Source organism: Haliotis asinina, chromosome 2 (genome assembly GCF_037392515.1).
Source record: "Haliotis asinina isolate JCU_RB_2024 chromosome 2, JCU_Hal_asi_v2, whole genome shotgun sequence".
NCBI classification, from domain to species: Eukaryota; Metazoa; Mollusca; class Gastropoda; order Lepetellida; family Haliotidae; genus Haliotis; species Haliotis asinina.
Genome location: NC_090281.1, coordinates 43,366,093 through 43,393,426, shown reverse-complemented (window position 1 = coordinate 43,393,426; position 27,334 = coordinate 43,366,093). Strand labels below are relative to the sequence as shown.

Here is a 27,334-nt window from a genome sequence, read left to right as displayed (position 1 = left end):
CTATCATTGGCTCGACGAATTCACAGGCTAGTGTGAATAGTATAATGGTGAATAGTGCAGCATTAGATAACATGAAGCTGGCCTGCGTATGTGACGCTCTACAAGCGTCAGCGTTTATACGTGTACTGTCTACGTTTGTCTTCACTCTCTAGTTATACGACCTTAAGAACTGAGCTAAGAAGGAACTACATTTCGTACTTTTTATAAGATAATAAATTTGAAACGTTTTCCGTTTTTCACGTTGTAAATTGTCAATGCCAAATAACAAATAAACAAAGCAAATCAATGCTGTCACTACTACTTTGAAATCCAATCTCCAGAAACATATTTAGCTAAACAAATTTCAGATCGGATGGGACTTCTGGGGTCAGATTCGTTACGTGACAAGGAACGGTCTACGTTTTAACTTCTGACATTTAATATTTACGAGATATGTCTCTACATCTAAAAATGGACCTCTCATAAGTCATAAATCTTTTTTAAAAAACGGTGTTATTTTCATGACAAAGTATATCTACTTATCACTAATTCCAAATATAAACCAAATTTATCATACCATCTAATGTCAGATTTATTTTTAAGCTGGCATACCCCTGCGATAAGGCGATTATGTGAAAGGGGGAATAACTCCTGCTACTCTAATCCACCCCGTGAGACGTCTGTCAGCCAAGCGCAACTGGCGAGAGCTATTTAGAGAGCGGGCTAATATATTGCTCTGGCAACGGTAGTGCAAGCGAGCGTCACCCACCCTCACAGTTTTGACAGGAGCAAGAGGAGCGAACGGTGCCTCAGTCTCAGAAACTTGTCTATCCCACGAAATGGCAGCGGCACGGGGCGGTAGATCCCGCGGAAATCGCGTGGATGATTTGGAGATGCGTCGACTTCGGAGTGATTTAGATCGGGTAAGTTCATCACTTTGAAAGATAGAAAGAGCATTTTATATGTTGTTCAATATTCACGCTTCATCGCTTGACCTCTGCCAGATAATACAGAGGTTACTTCTTGCTGTTTATTTACTTCTTGACAGATTAGATTTTGTCGACAAGACTTACTTTCACATACAAGTAAAACCTTCTTTCGTTGTCATTGCCGTTTTTGATTCATGAAACCTTCCAATTATTGTTTATTTATATGCACGTACAGTTAGTTTGTTAAATAGACCACGACACGCTTTGCTAGCGTTGACATCAGTTTCTCAGTTGTTAAAACTAAATACTTTTCTGGGATATATCGAGAAACGCTGATAAAGTTGTCAAACTAGTTTTTTTCATATTTGTTTTGCATAGTTAATGAGTAAATATTATACAAAATTAAAACCGTTAATTAGTTACAAGAACTCAAGTCATTATTCAAAGAGAGAGCTAAACAGATTAATGTCCTAGCAACGTACTAATGACACTGATTTGTGGATTAAGATTACACTAATCACAATAGTTAATCCTGTTGTGAGGTATAAAGTTGGTATTTGCCTACAACCACAGTTTGTAAAGTTTCTATAGAGAGTGAATGAGAGCTGTGAGTTAAGTGTCCATTCAGAACAGCAAAGCCCTGTTCTGTCAGAGATCCCATTGACTTGAAGACATTGTTACTTGGTCAACACTAGCCTTTCAGCTGACCTGTCCCTAAGTTCCCTGTTACCTTGACGCCCACGATATCTGACATTAAGGTTTCAAAACAATTCAGATATGACCACCAACCATAAGACATGGGCCACTCCTATTAATCTAATCCTTTCGTGTATACAGTGAAACACATGTGATTCTGTGACTTGTATTAAATAAAACAATTAAAGATTATGTGAGTGTATATAAATCCCATAGTTACATAACAGGGAGCCATTTAATGGTCTCTATCAGATTGGACATTTCTTTTTCGCTTTTTCTTGTATAATGCATAATACTTGTTTTGAAGTTGGCATATTGTTTAGTTCATAGCGGCTTTCGTATGATAACAGGTGGCTTAAATTGAGCTTTGCTTGATTTCGTTGGCTGCTGAAGTTAACAGGAAGCATGTGCTTTAGAAACTATAACAGACAGTAGGTAGTTGTATTCATTATTACAAGACTGATTACTGGGAACAGAAATTTGCCTTTGTCTTTATATACTCTCACAGTGCCCTATGTGCATGATAGTAGATTAGTGTTCACTACGTCGACCAACAGTTTGCACAGCAGGCTTGACCACTGACAGGAGCAGGGTGTCATACTGGGGCATATATATATACCTGTCGACAATAGTGCTAAACAGCTAATACATTCATATCAACTGCATAGATTCAACATCTTGTTTCATATGATTTTCTTTATTTGCATGTACAACAATATTCAAACCGTGCTGCTTTCCTCTTTGTAAAACATGACTATACAATGTGTTGAATGTAATATATGAATGTGTACACATTGTTTTCGTGTGTATGTGTATACAATAGTCATGTGGACATACACCTGTCGTATACATCATGTTCAGACCACTCCCTGTACACACTGAACTGTCATATCTCTAATTTCATGGAAATATTGACAGTATATAAACATGATATTGATTTTTGATTGAGCCATGACAAGAATGTAAACATAGATTGAAATAGCCTGGTTTAATTACTTCACTGACTTGATATCACTGAAACTCATCAGACCATCTTTCTTTTAAGAATGAAGATTTATGGATATCAATTTCTTTATCATAATAAAGAACTTCTTTATCATAATAAAGAAGTTGATATCCATAAATCTTCATTCTTATGTATTTCACTTCTAAATGCTCTTCAAAGACTCATCTTTCTTTTGTTTTGTACTTGCTGTTGATCATCAACACGGCAAATCTATTTAAATGGCCTTATTATGTTATAAACGTGATGCAGAGCACATTTATGGCTGTCAGCTTCATTCTTACCTTCACCAGTTTGATGAACCTGAAAAAGGAGTAAGAATATACTCCAAAAATATTCCCTATATGTAAAAATTGACAGAATAATATTTTCCTAAATGTAACAACTTTAGGTCTGACAACTTCTTGCTTATGTTTCATTTTGACTCACCAACTTCTATAATCATATTTGTCCTTTCTTTATTGCAAAAGTTGTTAGGAAATATAAAGACAGTTCATAAAGGGTAATCTCACGCTTGCAATGACCTTGAAAGTGGATGCTTCCAGGTCAGCTGGATTAAACTGGGCAGATACACTTTATCTGTGAGTGAATAATTCTTGGTAACATTTCTTAGTCAGCGTAGACAGTGTGTTTTATGGGTCATGCAAGAAATTGTCACAGTGACAGACAGACAAGGGGGAGCTGGTTTTGTAATATTTCATTAAACAAGCTTGGACTATCTGTTCTGGTGTGTGCATCGGCATGGGCTGAGTAAACAGTGTGACTAATGAATAAGATGTAGTGATACACACACAGAAATTATAGGTCATGGGAATGTGTGAAAGTTAATGTCAAAATGCTCTTGGCATATATCTAAAATTAATATATGTCTCTTTCATTTTGTAATTGTGGTTTCATAATTTTGATTTTGATTTTTTAAATTATGATTATTATGATACATCATCATTTTATCAGTATTACTTGGGATGAAACAACATGTTACATACTGTATTGAACACCAGCAACAACACAGGTTTAAAAAAAAGATGAAATCTCATAGCTGAAAGTCCTATGTTGGCATTAAACTTTCTAATTTCTGAAAATAATGACATGTTTGGACTAGACAGCTCCTGCCTTACTACAGGGGTACACACAGTGTGTGGCCTAGAATAGGCACAGTTTTGTGGAAGCCATGGTGACTGGTAGTCTGTCTCACAGCCCCTGAACCACATAATTTTCCCTACTGCCTTGCTCTCTCTGCAGTTTTAAAGCTGTAAATGAGGCAAGTGTAAATTTCATTCAGACTCAGGATCTCTCGGGTCCCTGGATCCCAATTTCAGTTTAAATGTGTTTATTTGTTACAATCAAAATTGTATATATTCATAGACTAAGCATTAGTCTAGGTGGCTGGCCACATTGCTGACTTAGTGAACTTGCGATGAGACTAAACCCAAAAGTACTAAAGTCTTTACTTTCCTGAAAATATGTAATCCCAACATATGTGGCAGTGTGTATTGTGTCTGAATTGAACTGTTCTCTACCTGTATCAGCAGGAAGACAGGTTATACTATGTGAGACAACAAGATACCATCAATAAGGCACAAACTTAAAGAGATACCCAGATGCATCACATCGTGAACCTCTTGCTGTTCCAAATTCTGTCAATCAATAATGTTTTTTTGGTTGAGAGATACCCAGAAGTTGAAAACTGATAATGAATGGAGCAGCTGCAAAATTGGACATGCTTAGTCCCTAAATATGTATAATTTTGACAATAATAAATACACACTTTATACTGAAAAGGAACCCCAGTGAGTCGGAAGGTTCAGGGGAAATCTAGACTTGCCTCATGTAGGGCGTTAGCATTGCAAGGATTGCTAGACAGGAGGAAAATAATCTGGTTCAGGAACTGTGAAACAGACTACTGCAAAGTGTACATCTTTGACAGCAACATGCTGTAACAGCAAGCCTCATTGAAGAGAGCTATTAACAGTGCATCAAGGTTACAGCACTCTCCTAGTGGTGTCATCTCCTGCTGCCTGCATCAACATGAGAGCCTTGCACTGACTGCCACAGCTGGTCTGGCACAGATCTATTTAGATCTCTCTGTTGTATCAGTTGCGGATTAGATACAATAGCCACTGGTGATGGGAGTAATTGTCCAGTAATTACTAATTGATTTTACGTATACAAAGCTGTTGTTTGGTTTGTCTTTCCATGTAGTAAGAACATGAATATTGATGACGGTTACCGTACATTTTCAGTTAGAGACCCATGATAGACCTGCTTCTAGTTTCCAAAATTTATAATTTTAAAGGAAATAAACAACTTTATTTGAATTGAACAGGAGTCATAGTGAGATGTAGAATATCTGGACTGTATTTGGGCATGAACACGGCAGTAAGGGCTAGGTTGAAGGGAAATTTTTTAGATCAGCTGAGACCCAGAAAAAAGATTATTTCCCAAAATACTTCTAATGTTGGTATACTTGAAATTGAAATGTCTTTGTTGAAAATTCTTCCATACTCTTGTCACTGAAGCATGAAGTGGTGTACTCTAGCAGGTTCATGTGTCATGTTATCAGCAATTCGCTTGTCTGCTCATAACCCTGGCTCATTACACTCAGATGTTTTAACCAAATAGAATACCTCTGCCTGAACATGTGAGGACATCTCCACAGGAGGTAACGTCAGATAAACGATTGCTGTGTGATCACACAATTGCATGGTGATTACAAATTGTGAAATGTGTGATACGGATCAGAATTGTGTTTGTTAACCTGTTATTCTAATTTTACTATTTATCACCCTTGTTAGTTGTTTACAAACATTATTGATGCATATTGAAGACAGAACAATGCTCTTGATATATCATATACCCCAAATTTACCTTTTAATAACATGCACCATGTGCTGCTCTCTATTGTTTGGTAGGCTGCTGAGGGAAGGCAGGAACAAATCAATGACTCCAGTTCATTTGTTGGTCAAAGTTAGCAAAAGGTCATCCTGACATGCCCCATAATAGGTCCTCAGATGTTGGTTTAGAGGTATTGATAATTGATATCTGATACTAATGAGAGCTGTGTTAATTAGATTAACTGATATACTCACATCCTGTTTCAAGGAAGTGTACCATATCTATGGTGAAATCAACTTCTTAAACATTTCAGTGCCAGCAATGTGCTTATGGATGTTTTACTTTAGATTGTATAATGTCTGTCCATATGGGAAATATCAAAGTATCTGTGACCCATGTTTGACAAATATCAGTTAGGTGTTTCTGAGTAGGGGCATTATCCCAACTAGTGTATAACACTTTTCTATCATAGGTTGTCATGTTGCTGTAACAATATGTTGCATATTGTGTCATACTGTTGTATTGAAAAATTAACCTTGTCTTATACATTGTTGTCATTCTTATCAGGTTTGGGGTCTTATTTAGTGTTTAGGATTTGGTTTTTTTTCACAAATCCATGAAATATTTGAAAAAGGACATTTTTTTAAGTTTGAAAGTGACAGTGTTTTGAATTTGAGAAGTTAGGAAAATATGAAGTTATCATTGGAAAAATGTAGGCAAAATGTGGCAATATGGATGACTTTTCTCATTTATAGGGAGCATTGTTATGTTATTGAAGGTGACACCCACCCACCCACTCCTGAGTCTCACTTCCCCTGACTAATTACCGTTATCTCAATCTTATTGCTAACCCCAGAATTTGGAATACTATTAAATACACATATGCTAAAATGAACTTATTGAAATATGATATGTAAAGGACATTGTTAAACGTTGAATCAGTGTTCCAAATTTGACTTTGTTTGCACACCAAATATCCTATAAGTCAATCCCCAAAATCCTGTGAACCAAGTATTTGCGTGTAGCTTGGAAAGCCTAGTGATGTAACAGAATTGTTCATTATGCCATAATCACTTTAAGATGAATTAATATCATGGAGGATGGTCACTATCCTAATGTCTTACACTAGCTACTGTGCTGAGACTACTTGTTAATATTGATAACCTGATATAATATTGTCCTGATAGTGGGGTACCTGACAGAGGTAACATTATAAATCATTCCTGATTTACGAGGAGTCGCAAGTACATGGCAATCAATCACTGAAACTCTCCTTCCTGAAATGGACGAGTTGGAGTTGCCTTGAAGTTAAAGTGTTCACTCAACACAACGAAGACTCAGGTTTGATTCCCCACATGGGCACTACGTATGAAGCCGATTCGGGTGTCCCTGGCTGTAATAATGCTGGTGGAATATTGCCTTAAGCTACATAAAACTAAACTCTCTTACTCACTAGATCCTGAAATGGATGAGTCTTCTGAAGCGAGTGACGGGACGTTAGTCTCATTCAAGATTATGGTGTAAAAAGGTAAATCATGCAAGTAGGGGTGGGTGTGGGAATGGGTAGTTTTGTTTCTCAACACTTGTCTTTTTTCGTAGCAAATATTGACAGTAGAATTCTTGGTACAGTCGAGCACCATTGTGTCAAACTGATAACTCGATATCTCGGTTGTCGCAATATTGCATCTAGGTCCCTTCAAAATCCTTTATAATTCATCATTATTCAAGCTCTTTGAACTTGATACGAATGTCTCGATATTTTGGATATCTCGATATGTCATGGTCAAAACAAGCAAAAGTACCCTTTTAACTCAACATTTGCATAAAACATTTCATGGGTAAGTGTCCCTCTTAAGTGAGGTTGTTTCCACACATTTGCACATGTTGTGGCCTGAGTCAAAGGGATGTGGTAGTGTAAACTCTTCAGGACAGACAGCAGACAGACAGACAGAATAGTTCTTTATGTGTCACGTGAATGTATGTCAAAAATGGCAGTGGTAAAATAACATAGTAGAATACAAACGCCAGGCCAGATGGCCTATGAGACACAATAGGCACTGTGTTCATGGAAAGTGTAAAATATAAGTTTAAAACATGAAGGATAGTCATTCATGTGGAATGAAAAACAAATGAGGCTAACTGAAGGTGTCACTTGTATGTTATTTAATTAGGATTAATTAAGAAGTAATTAATTAGGAAATGCTCATGTTACTACTAAACACTATAGTAAATGAGTTGTAGTTTTAAATAAAAAGCACTGAGAATCCTATGAAAGTTTGGCGCAGCATGTGATTGTTGAATTGTCTCAAAATTCTAAACAGACATGTAATTTTCTTGTTGTTTTGTATTCTTTCATAGTGATATATGATGGTATGACCTGTTCCGATATCTCGAAGTTCAGAAAACTCGATATTTTTTCTTCGGCCCATGAATATCAAGACTGTATGTTCAACTGTACATTTCATTGGCTTGTTGAACTGGCAATATGAAGTAGCTGGGTAATGAAAGCTATTGTCAGGTCTGGCAACACCGGGTCATTCAGTCAGTTAGGTGTGACTTCATCCTTCCTTAGGAATCATAATGTTGACTATAGGAAGTCCTCACTGTAGTCCTCAGGGGAACAGGATGCGTAATCTCAGCTGTGTGTGAATATGTATGTCACATGTTTTTATGTTGAATCATATTACATTACTTCACAATTGCATCCCGACCAAAATAACATTTGTACTATTTTGTATGTGAGACTCCATCTACGCATTCTGTACTTGCATGAAAGTACATGATAGTGCATCCTGGACAAACTAAGTCGAACAACGTGCCAAATCTCAATGTCCACATTTGCCAATATAAGGGCACAATTTAAGGACATTCATGTAACCTGCACTGTGTGCATGTTTATGTGAACCGCTAGTAGCATCTGACGCTCAAGTGCTGAGCTGACTGCTGAACCCATGGATGTATAATAATTCTATCCTTCAAAGTTGATCAACAATATACCAGTCTGTTATTTATTTTTGTTATGAATTATGTCTAAGTGATATGTGCAAGACTATGTTGTCCCATACCTATATGGATGTTGAAACACATGTATGCTGGTCTAACTATGTTATGTTCATCTTCGGTAATTGTGATGAAATCATGACAACATCAGGATTAGTTGTAGAGTATGGCAAACACAATGGACATACTCAGTTCTTTCAAACAAATGCTCTCCTGTGACAAGTAACGGTTAATGAGACACAAAATTGACTTTGTCACGCATTCACTTCAGGTGGATGCAGACAAAATATCAAGTTGCACCTTTAGATAATAGGGTGCACTCATGCATGCACTTTATATACCAAAATTGAGCTCTTGGTCTAAAAACTGCCAGCATGAGGAAATCTTGACTTGTTTCCTCTGTGATAAAATCCTTCCCATGATCTGAATGTTAGAAGTTTGACATTGTTAGCCATGGAATGTGTGAGTGTTTGCACTTACATATAGTGCCTTGAAAAACACCTGATATGAAGTTATAAATTAAAAACAGTTCATTGAACAATCCTTGATTAAATAAGAACCCAAAAGTTTGTCAAATTAAGGACATGAAGGTTGTGAGAGTATGGACACTTTTGGGGTCATTATTTTGTGAAATATCTGCTCAAGGGTATGTTGCATGGGAAAGTATAGGCAAATAGCCAGGGGTTAGATTGGTAGACCCATGCAGACATTTCCCATTGGCTGAACCACCTGTCCATGGTGTAACAACACCCCACAGGGCTATGTCATCTACACCCTGGAGAAAAAAAATAAAATACAAATCAAATCTGAAATTAATCTTAATCAGGGTTTTGTGCTTTGGAGATATTTTTTAAATAATATGACTATTTCTTGAACAAAATAAGTCAACTAGTAATATGTGCTTACTGACAGTACTTGGAGTTATCCTAAATTTAATCCATGAATAGTATTTTTTAAGATGTTGCTTTACAGAAAATATGTGAACTGAACTGAAAATTAGTCTTCAAAAATATATTTACTTAGGTTATTATTTTGTTCACAGAAATTAGACCAACCTCTGAAAACAATAGTTTTCTTTGATTCATGCAATGGTTATTTCACCCTAATATTTAGAATTTTTTCTGCCCCTTACCATTGCTTCAGAGGAAATCATGCCGTTCCATTTGTTTTACAGTTACCTACTCTTTGTACAAATGAAAATTCATAGGGAAATACAAGGCGTAGTGAAAACTGATGCATACTGAAATGAAAAGCAAAGATATATTCCTTGTATGGACTTAAGGTACATACACGGGAAGGTATAGTTAGTGGTTTCTCAACATGTGATAGTTGTTTGGGTGTTTGCGTTACGGGATTTTGTTTGATATTTCATGAGGAAATGGTATTTTTGTGACCTCTACCTTACAAATTTAGAAAAAGGTCAGTTTGTACAGAGTGTTTGGGTAGCACTGGGAAATGTTTCCTCATACATAGTGTGATCATGAGTGTATTTAGGTTGCATCTCTATGATGAGTAATTGAGTAAGCGAGTTTAGTTTTACGCCCCACTCAGCAATATTCCAGCTATGTGGTATTGATCAACACTATGAGCATCAATCTGTGCAACTGGGAACCAATGACATATGTCAACCAAGTCCACTAGTGTGGCCACCCGATCCTGTCAGTTGCCTCTTACAATAAGCATAGTGCCTGTAGGGGCAAGCAAGGGTTAGTGAAGACCTAGTCTATCCCAGATCTTCACGGGTCCTTTCTGTCATGAACATTTGAAGGAGCACACTAAGTGGGTTCGATAAAAACATTTAGAACCTATAATAAAGAAGTTGAACCATAAAGCACTTTTAGTTTGATTCTTCCAACTTCTAAATGCCTTTGAAACAACTTATTTAGAACCTAGGCTAGTTAAATTCTGGACTCTATCTTCTTGTATCAATATGTATTCATCACAAATGTAATACAGCATAGTCAGTGTTGACAAAAACAGACTTTTCTATTGATTGTATGAAATTTTTCACTCTGTACTGTGTGAGAGCCAGGCATAAATCAATTAAACCAGCAGTATCATCTATAAAGAGATTCATTTGATCATTTAGGGCAAGTTTTTCCAAACAGCAAAGATGATGCTCAGCAATGCCAATCATCAGCCAGTCTGCATGAGAGGAGCTTCATTTGGCCTATCAGGAGAATATCATTGTGCAGGATTTGAGGTTTCTCTTTAATCATGACTGACTGGTGAAAAATGGGGGGCTGGTACATTTCACATCAGAAAATTGATATAAGTTTTTTTAATAAATTTCTTTTGCATTTCTTTGTAGTAAATGGGTGTGTATTTAAGTTTATTCTATTTTTTTTCCAAAATAATTATGCAGATATTTTTTTTCTCTTTTTAATAAATGATCATGTATATAAAATGTTCCATAGCATATGAGGAAAATATGTAGGCTATTGATTATGCAATAAATATGATCATACACTGGGTATATAACAGACAGTTTGCTGTTTATCCATATGATAACTACATTCTTGTATTGAACTGAACTATTATACATTTGCATTAGGAAAATTGAAAACATAATTCAATAAAAGAATTTTGTATAAATATTTAGTCTTCATTGTATCTATAGAAAAATTTGGCCACATAATTAAATTGTATGCTCCTTAAAGACCCAGCCATCATTCTATAAACACGAAACATGACAGACTGAAGTGAGCTGGAGTTACTGCTGGCAGGACATGTTCATATCAGATGACCTAAAAACGTGAAGTTTGGTGTGTGGTAAATAAATGACTCATGAGTTAACTCTACTGACAAGGTATGTCGTGTCACCCACTGTGCTGTCATAGCAACTGATTTTGGATGACTGTTGTATGAATGAACATTTAATTCCAAGGGCTAATTATTCTGTAACTTATTGACTAGAATTATTTCATTATCACAGCTTGTTTGTATGTTTGTCTTGGAAAAGGATCATAGTTTAAGTCCCAACTCAGCAATGTTCCAACTATATGGCAGCAGTCTGTAAATAATAGAGTCTGGTGATCAACATAGTGAGCATCAATCTGTGCATCTGGGATACACTGGCATGTATCAGTCTAGTCAGCAAGTCTAACCACCCGATCAAGTTGTTGCTTCTTACAGCAAGCATGGGTTCCTGAAGACAAACTCTAACCCAGATCTTCACAGATGTCACCACAAGACTGATCCCAGTGGTTTATCCCCATTGTACACTAGAGGAGCTATCAAACATTGTGATGTTATATTATTACTGTTGTATATATTCGAGACTTTATCTGTATCACATGACCTTGGATATATAAGCTTTTGTCCAGAGAAATAAGGCAGTCTTGTGGTTGAAGCATATTCACTCATCACACTTAAGATCAGGGTTCGATTCCCAACTTTGGTGCAATGTGTGAAGCCCATTCACGTCTACTGCCGTGATATTGCTGGAGTATTGTTAAAAATGGCATAAAAGCTCGCACGCACACATGCACACACATACGTATGCTAAAGTACTCTTGGACGCCAAGTCACCTACCATTATGTGATGACCTGATACCTGCTGATATTAGTATGCGTGTACAAATCAAAGTTGTATTTTCTGCATGCTTTTGAGAACTGTATGCTAACCATATACCCAAATTCAAATAGTCATGTTTGACTTCTTTGTCTCCAACATGTCACTAAGACATCCATTGACTGTACAGTTTACACTTGCCCTAGTTGTGTTCTACTGGTCAGTGAACAGCAGTGAGGGTCAGGTCGGGTCACTGATATCTACAGAACAGTAACCACGGTAACATTCCCCACATACTGATGGATGTCAAGTCAGTCTCATTGAGTGAAGTGCTATACCTGCCCCTCCCATTTCATGAGCACATACCTACAGTAAACTGATATCACAATTACTTCTTTATCAGCCACAAACTGCATGAAACACACAAAGATATTGGGTTTACACACTTCATCATACTTCATAATCCTCCTGTTAAGATTTTAAGAAATGTGAAAAGTTGCATGTTCCATCATTTCATTTTCTGGTTGTTATTTAATGAGCTGAAGGTAATGCATCATTGTACATTGATACAATTTTGTACATATTTTACAAACTACATGTATTGTATGTCTATGTGTATGCAATTACTTAATTGTTTTGTCAGAGATCAAGATCATCATTCAGTTTATGTTTTGTACCTTACCTTGCAAAATGAAAGTACCAGCTGGGGATGTAAGCACAAAATTACTAGTTTTTATGATAATTTTAATGAACATATTTTACAATAAAAAAGATAAGTTTCTGCTGGTGAAATTTCATAGCATTTTTGTAATACTTTTGTAATGAAAAACCACACAAGCTGAATGTTGCTGAAAGAATTTCTGGATTTGTTCATGTCTCACAAACAGGATTTTATCATTTAACATTTCAAAATAAACCTTTAAATTCAAACAGTATAGAAAAACACCTTATCGTCTAATGAATTAACTGTGTTTTTGTGACAATAAGTGGTCACTGAAACAGGATGTGCTCTGAGCCAAGTTTATTGTGTTGAGGACGGTATTAGATACGCTTCTCTGGAGCAGGCCTACATGCTGTGTCATAAACCACTCAGGTAGTCACTCACTGTTATACACCTTGTCATATTAGAAGCCTCGGGCTGCTGTAGTTTTTGGAAGACATCTAGAAACATCATGTCGAAGGGACGGAGAAGTCGGACTCGAGGAGCCAGTGAAAATATTGAAATGCAGAGACTCATGACTGAGGTAGTACTGACCACTTCAAATTCATGACTGTTACATTTTTGCTAGTGTTTTGTATTCATGTACCTTACCACCACGTTCAGCTGTACCAAAATGCCATGTGCTCTATGTATTTCTGTACCAGCCACTGTTCATTATTGCTTAACAATTTTGCATGCATTGGCATGTCTTGTTTTGAAATCAATATATTCACCTGGCTGTTGTGAATTGATGATAATAATGGTGGTGAAGAAACTGAACTCTGGTGTACGCCATGTGGCAAAGGCCTACCTTGCCATGCTCATTCTGCTGTAGTCAAGATATAAAGCCCTGATTCAGGCTTTCGTGTATAGCCTTGCACAAAGGCAGTGAAAAACAGCACAGTTTTATCAACAGTTATTAAAACCAGTGACCTTGACCTTCTGTCTCACCTGTCCTGAGTTGTCCAGTGTGTTATGGCTGGGATAGCTTATGCATGGTTAATGCATCTGATAAAGTGTGGGGAAAGTACTTGCTTGATAATCAATATATAGTCAAGTAACAGAGTCAGGTCATGAGAAGAGCCGTTAGACAATTCATACAAATTCAGATCATGCCAAGTGTGGAAGCATGTACTTACACGATCAGCAAATGATCAGTTACAGAAATTATGAAGATGTTCCTAATTAAAATACCACACGTGAAGACACAGTTTAGAGGAAAGAGCATTGCATTCTGTTGTCACAGCTAACAAGCACTGACTGAATTCTGATAATCTGCCTGGTTCTGTTGTTGGTAGTTGTGCTATTTTTGTTTAAAGTTTGTGAAAACATATGTTTTGTAAAGTGTCCACAAATAGTATACTGTGCCACCTGTAAATGTAATGCCTAAAAACTCTTTTGCCTTAACAGCGTGCACCCTAGCGTCTCCAACCTCAAGGATTTATAATGTATATAAGTAATGAAATGAACTGTGACAATTCTGGAAGTACACTGGGGCTATCATATGGAAACCTAAGATACATATACAAGTACATGCATGTGTTGTGCATTTGTTTGACAATATAGTTTCCCCTTATAGTAATTCCTTCTGTGTGAGGTAAGGTTTAGCAAGTGTAAAAAACATCAGTATTCCTATACTATCTGTCTACACAGCATATCTCATTCATGACTCACATCTGCATTGTCTGTTGTTTCTGACATAGCAGAAAGTTTTATGATCTGACTTGACTGTGTTTCAGATAGGGTGACCCAGATGCTGAGTGTTTTGTTTTATCAATTTCAAAGTGAATTCAGTGTTGCAGATTTTCATTCAGGCCTTTGCCCAAGTTGGAGCAATTCTGCTAGTTCATATGAAACTATTAAAGTTCAGTGCAGCTTATGAATGTTTACATTGTACAACGTCATATTGGACTACTTGCATTTTCAGAAATTCATTTGCATATGTGGACAGGGATCATAGTGTGAAGTTAGTGTCACTATAAACAACCAGGTAATAAGATTTCAGTGTTTAAATTATGTACAGACATTTTTAAGGCCATTAGTTTGGCATTATGCAAATGTGTGTTCTTTTCCAATTATGAATACATCCCTTTGTGATGTAGGTAGAAATGTATTTTTCTAGCTTAAATTCAAATTCATTGTTCAACAACTTTACACTTAAGTGTAAAAACAGAAACTTCAAATTTAAAAACTAGAGTCATCAAACCCTGTTTGCACAATTTAGTTATAAATATTTATTCACCTCTCAAGGAAGCTTATTTTTAAAGCATGAAACATGCTAAATGACTGTCAACATGTCGTCTTTTTCTGACACCTTAGTTTATCCTAAGCTGCAGCACCAGGAGCAAGGTGTCACTCTTCACACAGTGAGATGAAGTTTGTTCATGCCTCACAGCTTATGATGTACCCCACAGTCACCCACTGGGATAACATTGTAGCATTGTGGCCCAAGGCTAATCGGCGTCAACAGAAAACAGGTTTTCCCGCTCTAAGTGTGTATGCCCTGTGAGTTATCAAGTGTTTGAACATAACCTACAGGATAACCTCCTATTTCTTGGCATTTCTTATACTTGTACCGTAGTCCTGAAATAATTCAGCCAATGAAATCTGATGAGTCTTTTGGATGTATGTTCACCATATAGTATGGGGAAAACCTCCTATTTCATGGCATTTCTAATACCTGCATCGCACTCCTGAAATTATACAGCCAATGGAAGTCTGTTAGTTGCCTGTTTTTTGAACCTGCAGAGTCATGTAATCCTGGGTTCAAATCCTGGTTCTCCCTGATGATGTTTTTAGGTTTGTGAGCACCATATGGCAGGCTTCATGACCTCAGATTTTCCCATCACATTAAACCAAGAAGCTGTGAGATAATTAGAATACTGCTCAAAGTGATTTTAAACCCAACTCACTCACTCACTCACTCACTCATGATATATCATTTTAAAGATACCTAACATTGATTCTTACATAGTGATATTAAAAAGTGTTCATACTGAATTTGTTGTGCATGAAATATACATTTTTAGAATAATTACTATTCTCATTGAAAGGAATCAAGGAGCACATGAAAGCACAAATGTTCCTATACAGTTTCCAGGGTGTCTTGCCGTGCTTTATCTTGCACTGTTGGTGAAAATCTGGAAATAAATAAAGGAACACTTGTACTTGTTTTCCCTTATTTGTTTTCATGAGTATATTTAAACTGTGTATTGAATTTCTCAGGTTCAGAATACACTGTTGACAGTAAAGCCTGTGTAGGAAATATATTGTATTTAGAAACTTGTGCCATGAACTGTATGAATGAAACTTTTGTCCATTTGAATACACTGTTTTTGAGTGGGATGGCTGTTATCAAGCATTTATCAGTGGTATGAAAATAGCACCATAGGGTTAGGCCTACATTAGACAAATTAAGACTGTTACAGCAAATTTTGTAGGTAATGGTTTGAAATAAGTTTTGTGTTCTACAAGTATTCCACAGCAGTATCAATTTGTTTTTTCAAATAATACATAGCAATATCAATTTGCTATACAAGCATTACATAGCAATATCAATGTTCTACAAGTATTACATACCAATATCAATTTGTTATTCAAGTACTTTGCGGCTATATCAATTTGTTCTACAAGTATTCCACAGCAGTATCAATTTGTTTTTCAAATAATACATAGCAATATCAATTTGTTCTATAGTATTGCATACCTACAATTATTACACAGCAATATGAATTTGTCCTACAAGCTTTGCATATCAATATCAGTTTGTGATTGAAACAGTACAAGTGTTAGGTATTATTTGAGACAAGAAGCTGCTACAATTAGTCTGAGGTCGGTTACCCTTATCACAAACACCTGGAATATTGCTGAGTGTGGCGTAAAACTAAGCTCACTCACTGTGACACTTGTGTGTAGTATGTTGTTGCTGGTGTTACCCTTACATCCATCACCTACTTGTGAGTTGGGGCAACATCCAAACGTAAAAATAAAAAAAACAAAACATTCCACTATCCTATTATATTTTATTAATTACGTACAACTGACAAAAGTGGTAAACATGAGTGATCATGCAGTTTTTAACTATAGTTTCATTACAGGTCACATTTTATGCTAAGCTGTTTGGGGATATTTTAACTTCTGAAGAATCGGGTTTGAAATGTTCCTGAGCAACCCATGTTTGGTGTAAGAGCCAACTAGTACTGATATAAAGTGTTGCATTAAACAGCAAATAAACAAAATAAAATATACACTATTCAGTTTAGCCATGCAGTAAATGGTGGTCATTGTCTAGTTCAAGCATCCATTAAAACCTGCACAGCCGTTTTGTTGTTGAAAAATTAATAAAAATTGATCAGTTTTATACACATCGTACATATTTAGAAAGGGTCAGCAAAAGTCACAACAACCTTCTAGGGAGGTCACATAATGTAATATGTATTAGGTGATGGATAGACTAACGCTTACTCACTGAACAACATTGTGTAATTTCTACTGTAACAAATAAACCCATTTAAATTGACAAGGAACCCTAGTGAGATAGGAGATTCTGAACATTGGGAAATCTCAACTTGCTCCATTTAGAGCTCTAGCATTGCATTAGGGTTAGGTAGTAGGGTAAATAATATGATTCAGGGACTATGAGATAGACTAGGTGGTGGGTTGCATCACCTAGTGAACATTATCATACCCCATATACAAGCACTCTGTGATATTACTCAACATACGTTGGAATTGTGCTTGTTTGTTAAACTAGCTATTTTGTAGCAGATGTCTGATGTTGAATAAGGAGTGTAGTGATTTTGAGGTGAAGTTGACTATACCATCTGTACTAGTTTTTATGCATTGCAGATGGAATCAGGTCAAGTACATAATGATTAGTTATTAACATGCAATAATTATGCAGTTTGGAATGTGGAAATTGTATGCTGCTCTCTTCCCCAGTGAAGCAGCACACTGTTATGTGTGGCATTTCGCCCCAATGTGTGTCATAAAAATAGTCCTGGAGATGATAAAGTGAGAGAGCATCTTTGAATATAACAATTCTCTGGCTAACTAGGTGCAATAGTTACAGCTAGTGTTGTAGTGTTTAATTGAGGAAGCTTGACACTTTATACCACAACTTCCTCCGTCTCATGTTAATTGTAGTAACCAAACCCATGACAAGTTTTTGAATGGGCACAGCTCAAAATATAGGCAGTCTGTTCTCAGGTTTGAAATGTGTGCAAAAAATACATTAAAAGCCCTCTTTTTATTGCATTGTCAAGAAATTGTTCAGTTCATCATCAACCTGGTACATGTACTTCAATACATGGCAGGAGCAGGTAACTCTAATTTCATGAAGATAAGATTTACTTTGGTAAATGTTTTCTTCGTAAGTCTGCATTTGTGTTTTTATGTGTTTTGGAAATGATTGATTTTGATGTAGATTTATAAAAAACATGTTGGAGTAAAATATCTATTTCAGTATTTGAGCAACGTTTAAGCTAACAAATGTTTTCTCTTCATTTTCATATTCTACACTTGATTCTGACTGGTGACAATATATCCATCTGCGTTCTCATTGGATAATGCTGATGTTACATGATGTGGATGCTGTGCTCCTGATTGGTGACAATATATCCATCTGCGTTCTCATTGGATAATGCTGATGTTACATGATGTGGATGCTGTGCTCCTGATTGGTGACAATATATCCATCTGCGTTCTCATTGGATAATGCTGATGTTACATGATGTGGATGCTGTGCTCCTGATTGGTGACAATATATCCATCTGCGTTCTCATTGGATAATATTAATGTCACATGATCCGGGTGCTGACGATTGGGGACATTTTATTCTTTTCATTGGATTTACCTGCTGTGGATGTCTCTGATTGATGAATATTGTCAAACAGAACTTCAAGCCAATATTTGATAGAGTAAGTATCTTTCACTGAGAGAAAATAAAATAATTTTGTGTTCAGATATATTGATCACCTGTTATTATGATTGCTGTTTTTGTGGCAGTGTTCAAAATAAGCCTATCTGTGTTTCAATCACTGCAAATGTATTTGTCAGTCTGTTAATCACAATATGCACTGGTTTTGTCATTTTCAAAGAGGGCTTGAAGAGTTAGTCACAGACTGTAGATAGTCTGTGGCTGGTGATGGTGGTTAGGCAATTTTTGTTAATTCATAATGATAATAAACTTCACTCCTAAATGTAACATATTACAAGATTCAATAAACTTTAAATTTCTGAAATTTTAGACTGATGCTTAGATACTTTTTGGAGTCAAATGTTTATGTCAATTTGAATCAGAAAAGGAAATGTATTTTAAGCACAAGTAAATTGTATGTAGTCTTTTATTTCTCCATGCCATTCTGTGAGAAGCATTGACAACCTTGTACAAACATATGGGGTTGCAATTATAGGTTGTGTTCGTCAGCTGTGGTGGAGGTGTTATGGGCACTGGGAACATGATTTATATCTCCTGCAACAGCTGTAGACACTTGGTCCATAGACAGAGATTGGGACACTTGCAGAATGGTGGTCACATCAGATTTTACAATATTTATCCTGGAATTTTCTACCTTTGGAATAGAACATGCCTATAAGTACATTGTCCTTATAAAAAAGATGTTGAAACTAGTTACATGAATTGATGTGAACAGAGCCTTACAGAAGTTGTTGTATAATACAGTCTAAGTAAACTTCATCTCAGTGTATTCATCACTGAGTCTAACAAAACCTAGTAGGTCACGTCAGGTAAGCTTTGAGCAATCAATGACAGTCCAATCAAATGCAAGACTGTGAAATAGATTTAACCGATCAGACAACGGCTACTATTTAGGGATCGGAGGGACTTTCAAAATATTCAGATCACCAACACAGATCTCTCCACAAACAAAAATCAGCATATAACAGTTATTTGACCTGCAGTATGTACGCTTTGGGGTTTCTGTTGACATGGTTACCATTAGCTAATATTTCCGCAAGATAACATCCTTAAATATTGTCAAAAACACTATTTCAGCGACTGTTTACTCACCGTTGTCATGGCAGTATGTACGCCGTGTGTATCACCCGGAAGCGATCGTACTCTAAATAGCATTTGGAATCGTTCGGGTACGAACCTTTTCGAGATAAAAAGTTCATAAGAAATGTGTGAATGTACACTTTCGCGATTTGGTAAGCTGTGTTCTGATTGGTTAATTTCAAAGGTTACCTGACGCGACCTCCCATAAGGTTTTGTTATACTCAGTGGTGGAGTGTAACGAAAAGTACTGAGGATAAGCTTACTTAGACTGTTGTATAACAGAGCCTTTGAACAGTTGTTACCACAGAGAATTTCAACAGTTGTTACCATAGAGCCTTATAACAGTTGTTACCATAGAGCCCTCAAGTAGTTGTTACCACAGAGCCTTACAGCAGTTGTTACCACAGAGCCTTACAGATGTTGTTGTGTAATAGAGCCTTTGAACAGTTGTTACCATAGAGCCTTACAGAAGCTGTTACCCAAGAGCCTTTGAACAGTTGTTACCATAGAGCCTCGGAACAGTTGTTCTTACAGTAGGTCCTCAGAAATTTGTTGTTATTATAAAGCCTCAGAATAGTTGTTGTTTGTGTCAAGCCTTGGAGCAGTTGTTACCTTGATGTTGTTGTTGCAGCATGGGCCGGAGGGTGTGGCGCTGGGGGATCTGCAGCGTGAAATGGAGGAAGAGGGTATCACCGACAAGATCAGCAAGCGGCGCCTCAACCAGCTGCTGGACCGAGCTGACTACAATGATGACAACATGATCACTTACACTGAGTTTGTTAATCTTGTAAGTAGTATAGTGTCTGAGAAAATGCTCACCCCCTCCGAGACATTAAAGCTTCTTATTTTAGTCCAGCTCAGGACAGCTTCTCTACCTTATGTGACTACTTGTTTCACACAGACTGATAGAGATGAGAAGATCATTTGTTTTACATAAACTTGACCATATCCGACATCAAAAGCCAAATTTTCAACTACATAATGATTACAGTGCAGTTTCCACAACACAGACCCTAGTAGGATAGCGTAGCGAGTCTAAACATGAAACACCGATGTTTATCAGTCATTTTTCAATCTTTTCAGATGACGAGTGATGAAGGTCTTACAAAGTCTGAAAGATCGGCTTTCAGAAGTGTCCTTGGGGCAGCCATTGCCAACATTGTGCCACAGAGTATGAGGAATGACTTTCTTGCCAACTACAACTGCCGTCCACCTCCTCTCTTCATAATCATCATGAGCACTGCTGAAGTAAGTCACACCATCACTGGTGCTGAAGGGGTCACTGTTGGCAGAACTGCTGGATGTTGTCACATATACGTGGTTGGTAGTAGACAATAGCAGACACAACCAGTTTCTTTCTGAACACACGTTCATCCACCAGTGGGGTTGTTGTCTTCAGGGGTACTACAGACGTACACCTCAGTTTGCTGTATGCTGTATACTGTGAAACTTAGTCAAAATTTCAGGAATTTCATTTCAGTCGGATTTCATTCCACAGGCTCCTATTTCATAAATATAATCAATATATGCAGAAAAAGTCATTTGCTCGGGGTCATAAACTGGTATTTGGAAACCTCCTTCGACACTACACGATTGGTCAGTATTGTGGGAGCCAACAACTTTCTGTCTGTCCTGAGGGACAGACACTCAACAAAACTGCAACAATAATAACAAAGAAAGTCTGTTTTTCAATCACATGTCAGGTTTTCATCTGTTCATTTCATTTCAATTTTTCAACCAAATGTAGGGGCTAACAATCAAGGCACTGTCTGGCACACAAAACATTTATTTGTGACAAATGTATTTGTGTTTGCATCTCACAACACTGTGTCGTTTTCTCAATCAGATCTGTGATACTGTTGTATTAGATGATTATTTGATCGTGTTATATAAGAAAGGCACATACAGTAACAAATGTTTCACGGTGCGGAATATCATTCACAATCAGCCGAACAGGACCAACAATATACACTTTCAGATTTGGATTACGAAATATGATTTTGTTGGCCATTTAGGATATCAGGTATGTTTCTGCATTTTGACTTTGTTGAGTGTACATTTCTGTGTGCGAAGACCTGTGGTTCACATCTGTAGCACCTGTGTTGACAGTGACTCCCGTGGTGGATGAGCTTCTGTTGAGAAAGAAACTAGTTGTGACTGGTAGTATCTAATACTGACCACTTACATGTGACAACGTCCAGCAGTCGTGTCTGATTGTTTCTGTCTGTCCCTGATTAATCCAGGACTGATTAAACCAAGGTTTGTCTGAATGTGTATGATGATTATGCTTTTGTACATTTGGTTTGGACTGTCAAGACGACATGAAATATATATTGGAGCATCAGTCTGAATGACCAAGAGTTATTACAGCTCAGTGAGATAATATTACTATTATCACCATAAATATAACATTGGTCTATCAGTCTTTCCCAGTGTTACAAACTCCTGATCCCTACATAATTTATGAATCTTCCTTTAGTTACAGTAGGGAAAGATTAATACACAGTGCCATTTAGAAACTGTTTAAATGTTATGTGTAGTATTTGGGATTTCTCTGTCTAATACAGATTCTAGTACTTTGTTGGTTGGGTTGAGTCCAAGCCAGGATTTGAACCCACACCCTCAGAGGCTAGTGGCTAATCGGCCTTGGAAGCTGCCAGTTTATATTCATCAGAGGGGTACACAAAGTCTGTGGTCTAGCCAACAATTTGTCCAACTTTCATATTTGTGGCAGTCATGTTGGCACAGTGGGTTAGATGGCTGACTTTATGTACTGATTACTAATCAGTGATTAGGTGCCTGACTCTGTTGGTGGGGGTTCAGATCATGGATGAGACTCAACCCAACAAAAGTGCTTGAATATGTACTTTACTGAGTCATTCCGACCCTTAAACAAATTTATCTAGTCTAATCAAGTGCCAAATCTAGATTTCCACACCTGTCTGTTGGCTCCTTTTTTATATTTATAATTCAGGAACTCTTTTTCTTTTTTTCTGTAGAATATGTTGATTTCAGAGACTAGACGTTAGTCTAGTGTAATCTCACATGTAACTCTTGACCACTTTCCATTGAAACATTTCTCACTTGCCTACTGCAAATACTGCAGCTCCAGACAGCATAACACCAGTGACACATTAAACTAGAATCTCAGTCAGTAATACGAGATATTCCATGAATTCATATCCACAGTATCTTTGCAAAAATCATGCAACATCTGCACAGACAGTTATGGTCAACATCTGATCAAAGGGAGATAACTCTTCACCTCCTCTTGTTTCTGTTACAGATTGTGATATTTGGTGTTTATGCTGCCGAATTGGCCAAGCAAGGTGAAGCTGTGACAGCCACAAGTGGAGTACCTATGTACAGTCCCCTTGTGTACACCCCGAGACGCAGATACGAGGCCTGGCGATACCTCACATACATGTTTATACATCAAGGGTATGTACACCAACAAACTGTTTCTGAATTATTTTAAGCAGCTTATAACAATCATGAAATTATACTAGCACTACACTGCAGTTATTACTAAAACATGGCCAGGTTAAATGCCAAGTGGAAGTATATGCAAACTGTCAAATGGCTGTATTGAGAGTTAGAGGAATAAATGTAAATTCTGTTTTACAGGATTTGGGAGTGAAAACAGGGATAAAAGACTATCAACTGAAGAGAATGACAGTATAGTTGGGGAGATATTTTATGAACCAAGCTTTTTAATAATTACTGAATTTGAATTACACTATAAATGTACAAATGTGAATTCTGCCAATTTTACTGAACAATTTTAGACATTTCATAAACTACCAGGCCAACACAAAGTACAGTTTCTCATTAGAAAGTAAATATTTTCAAAAGCCGAATATACATGCCTTCATTTGCTTCTTTTCAAATTCATAGTCCACCATTGCAGGGATAAAGCTGTGCTTAACACTTATCGTAGCTGTAGATGTGTCACAAAGCAAACCAAAACAAATCAAATGATTTTTGTATGATACAGTACATGCATCCACTTTCCAACAGTGTGTCAATGTTACCCCAAATGCAAAAGAAAATGAAGTACAATGGAAGCTGTCAAAAGTGGCATCTATCCAATTCAGCAAGTTGTCAACACTGGCATTAAGTCTCAGTACCTCTTGTGGCTTGTACATTTATTATCACGTCTACACTCCGGCACATTGTCTAAACCAAATTGTTTGTTCAGTCCCGATGAGTGCCGGTTTAGCAGTACCACCAATAGCATTTGTTAAAATTTATGATTATATAAGGAAGATATTCAAGTGTTAGCTCATAATGTCATTGAAAGATTTTGCTATATAAACAAATTGAGCTAATGGCTAGAATCTAAGATCAGGCCTTTTGTTACAGATATCTACATATACTGTCCAACATGATCTTTCAACTGTTGTTTGGTCTGCCACTAGAGATCGTACACAAGTGGTGGAGAGTCATGGTGGTGTACTTGTGTGGAGTTCTAGCAGGTAGGTATACTGACAAACTGAATAATGTTGTAATCGAAAAATAATAATAATTGGTTAAATGCTGATGGAGACTGTTGCTACTTATTTTTGTCAATACTCATCAAGCTGTACTATCATTTTAGCCATCTGACTATTTGTAGTAAACATAGACAGACTTAGCAGCACTGGTTATGGTCAGACACTGAAACACAACCACTAGCTTCAGTCACACAGTACAAGTTACCTCCCTTGTATCCAACCAGCATTTGTAACTACTTGTGTCATTCTGGCAAGCCGATGGCGATTCGTACCTTTCTCTTGGCCATGTTCATGACCGGGCGTTGTTTAAGCATGGAGATGAAAACAGTCTTGGAGTATTTCCAGGGAAAGATCTAAACTATTCCAATTATGGCTACTCCTAGAAATTATGATAAAGACACAGTGTGTAAGTTTCTTATGTCATTAACAATAATTTTATAGTCACGGAAATGATAATGAAAACCTCTATTTTCAAGGAAATTATCTGACCTCATGTCACATTTTATGACATGAGATTCAATTAGTTTGCCACAATTCTTGGCAAAATGCTGTACTATACAGATACAAGGTCATGGAAAGAGGCGAGTTATTACAGATGATGTAAACAGATGTCCATTACATATCCATTCATTTCACAGTGCAACAAATGTTTATAACAAACGATTGAAAGTTGTGGTTTTTCTGGTTAATATTTTATAAAATCATTCTCTATTGAACAATGGCATCTATGTATAGCTGAGATTGATTTCTGAATTTATGATACTTGTTTTGTTGGTTGTCTCCCTTTACAGCTTAAACTTGAGGCTTAAAATAAGAGGCTGATCTAAATGATGGGGCTAATGTAGAGCTTGTATATGTACCGATTGACACTAAACAAATGTATATGTTCTGCTTGTGTGAAACGTCACCTCTGTTATCCAGGTTCATTGGCTCACTCGGTGACAGACCATTCTGTGGCACTTGTCGGGGCTAGTGGAGGGGTGTATGCCCTGCTTGGAGCTCATCTAGCTGCAGTAGCAACGGTACGTCACCTCACATAACCTGCTTATGAGCGCAGTTCATAGGGATGTGTGTTGGCAAACAAATTGCATTGCAATCTATAGCAACTCAGGTACAGGTATTGCAATGAAGATTGTTGGGAACTTAAGTCTTTGAGTGAGTGACACTAACTGTACATGTTTTCTATGTTAGAAGTCTCTAAAAATATGTGTCCTATCGGTTCTCCCACAAAATGTCTACTCTGTGGCTTGAAGTGAAATGTAACATGGTCTCTGTTGCAGAACTGGAAGGAGATGAACTACAAGTGCTGTGAGGGTAACATCGTGCGTGTTCTACTGAGTGCCCCTGTCAGGCTCTTCATTATCCTGGCCCTCGGTGAGTCACCCAGTAGGGTCACATGTCACATGTAGAAGTAGTGGACATGTTGCTGTGTGTCCTCATGCTTATAGTGATTGGCCTATGGAAATGGCAATTCTATATCAAACAATACATGTGGTAAATGTTTCTACCATTTTTACTTACCCACATGTGCAGCAGTCACCAAGCACAGCTGTATTGTGCTATTTACCATGCCTGTTATCCTTTGTAATCATGTTGGTTAAAGACAGAAAATCAAAACTTGTAAAGGCTGCCTCCTTTCATTCAAATATTCAAATGTATGTTTGTAGTTGTGCCAGATACCAGTCTCGCAATCTACAGAAGAGTCACAGCACCAGAGAACCAGAAAGTTGGTGTGTCCGCTCATATTGGAGGGTTCCTGACAGGTGAGTGCTGAAGGACATAGGTGTCATCATGATGCCGGAGGGAGACAAGTGGTTGACATAGTAACAGGTAGAAAGTTGGTGTGTCCGCTCATATTGGAGGGTTCCTGACAGGTGAGTGCTGAAGGACATAGGTGTCATCATGATGCCGGAGGGAGACAAGTGGTTGACATAGTAACAGGTAGAAAGTTGGTGTGTCCGCTCATATTGGAGGGTTCCTGACAGGTGAGTGCTGAAGGACATAGGTGTCATCATGATGCCGGAGGGAGACAAGTGGTTGACATAGTAACAGGTGAAAAGTTGGTGTGTCCGCTCATATTGGAGGGTTCCTGACAGGTGAGTGCTGAAGGACATAGGTGTCATCATGATGCCGGAGGGAGACAAGTGGTCGACATAGTAACAGGTGAAAAGTTGGTGTGTCCGCTCATATTGGAGGGTTCCTGACAGGTGAGTGCTGAAGGACATAGGTGTCATCATGATGCCGGAGGGAGACAAGTGGTTGACATAGTAACGGGTGGAAAGTTGGTGTGTCCGCTCATATTGGAGGGTTCCTGACAGGTGAGTGCTGAAGGACATAGGTGTCATCATGATGCTGGAGGGAGACAAGTGGTTGACATAGTAACGGGTGGAAAGTTGGTGTGTCCGCTCATATTGGAGGGTTCCTGACAGGTGAGTGCTGAAGGACATAGGTGTCATCATGATGCCGGAGGGAGACAAATGGTCGACATAGTAACGGGTGGAAAGTTGGTGTGTCCGCTCATATTGGAGGGTTCCTGACAGGTGAGTGCTGAAGGACATAGGTGTCATCATGATGCCGGAGGGAGACAAGTGGTTGACATAGTAACGGGTGGAAAGTTGGTGTGTCCGCTCATATTGGAGGGTTCCTGACAGGTGAGTGCTGAAGGACATAGGTGTCATCATGATGCTGGAGGGAGACAAGTGGTTGACATAGTAACGGGTGGAAAGTTGGTGTGTCCGCTCATATTGGAGGGTTCCTGACAGGTGAGTGCTGAAGGACATAGGTGTCATCATGATGCCGGAGGGAGACAAATGGTCGACATAGTAACAGGTAGAAAGTTGGTGTGTCCGCTCATATTGGAGGGTTCCTGACAGGTGAGTGCTGAAGGACATAGGTGTCATCATGATGCCGGAGGGAGAGAAATGGTCGACATAGTAACGGGTGGAAAGTTGGTGATGGATGGTCAAGATGGTGATGGGTTGGTAGGTGGATCAGGAATGGCAATTTTATGTGCATTTCAGCTGATTTTATTTCAAACTGATCAATTTTGTTAATCATCTGAACCCCCTTTTCATGACACATTGTTACGTTTTCATTTGAAAACTGATTTTTCTGTTGCCATCCCTGGGTGATGGGCAGTCCAGATGGTGATCGGGTGGTTCAGA

At 37.7% G+C, this 27,334-nt stretch overlaps 1 protein-coding gene across 2 annotated transcripts in view; it reads left to right on the top strand.

Moving 5' to 3' along the window:
* The first annotated feature begins 640 nt into the window (after positions 1-640).
* The window catches only part of LOC137273749 (rhomboid-related protein 2-like), a 30,815-nt gene continuing 4,121 nt past the window's right edge, over positions 641-27,334 (top strand). Inside the window, exons 1-9 of one of the 2 annotated variants that reach the window (XM_067806573.1) lie at positions 641-902; positions 18,551-18,574; positions 20,306-20,461; positions 20,758-20,922; positions 22,961-23,115; positions 24,040-24,152; positions 25,092-25,192; positions 25,451-25,544; positions 25,838-25,933. In XM_067806573.1, the coding sequence (XP_067662674.1) occupies positions 819-902; positions 18,551-18,574; positions 20,306-20,461; positions 20,758-20,922; positions 22,961-23,115; positions 24,040-24,152; positions 25,092-25,192; positions 25,451-25,544; positions 25,838-25,933 (988 nt within the window). In that variant the 5' untranslated portion in view covers positions 641-818. Of the gene's footprint in view, positions 903-12,963; positions 13,201-18,550; positions 18,575-20,305; positions 20,462-20,757; positions 20,923-22,960; positions 23,116-24,039; positions 24,153-25,091; positions 25,193-25,450; positions 25,545-25,837; positions 25,934-27,334 lie in introns of those variants that run through there. The other variant, XM_067806574.1, reaches the window with a different exon arrangement.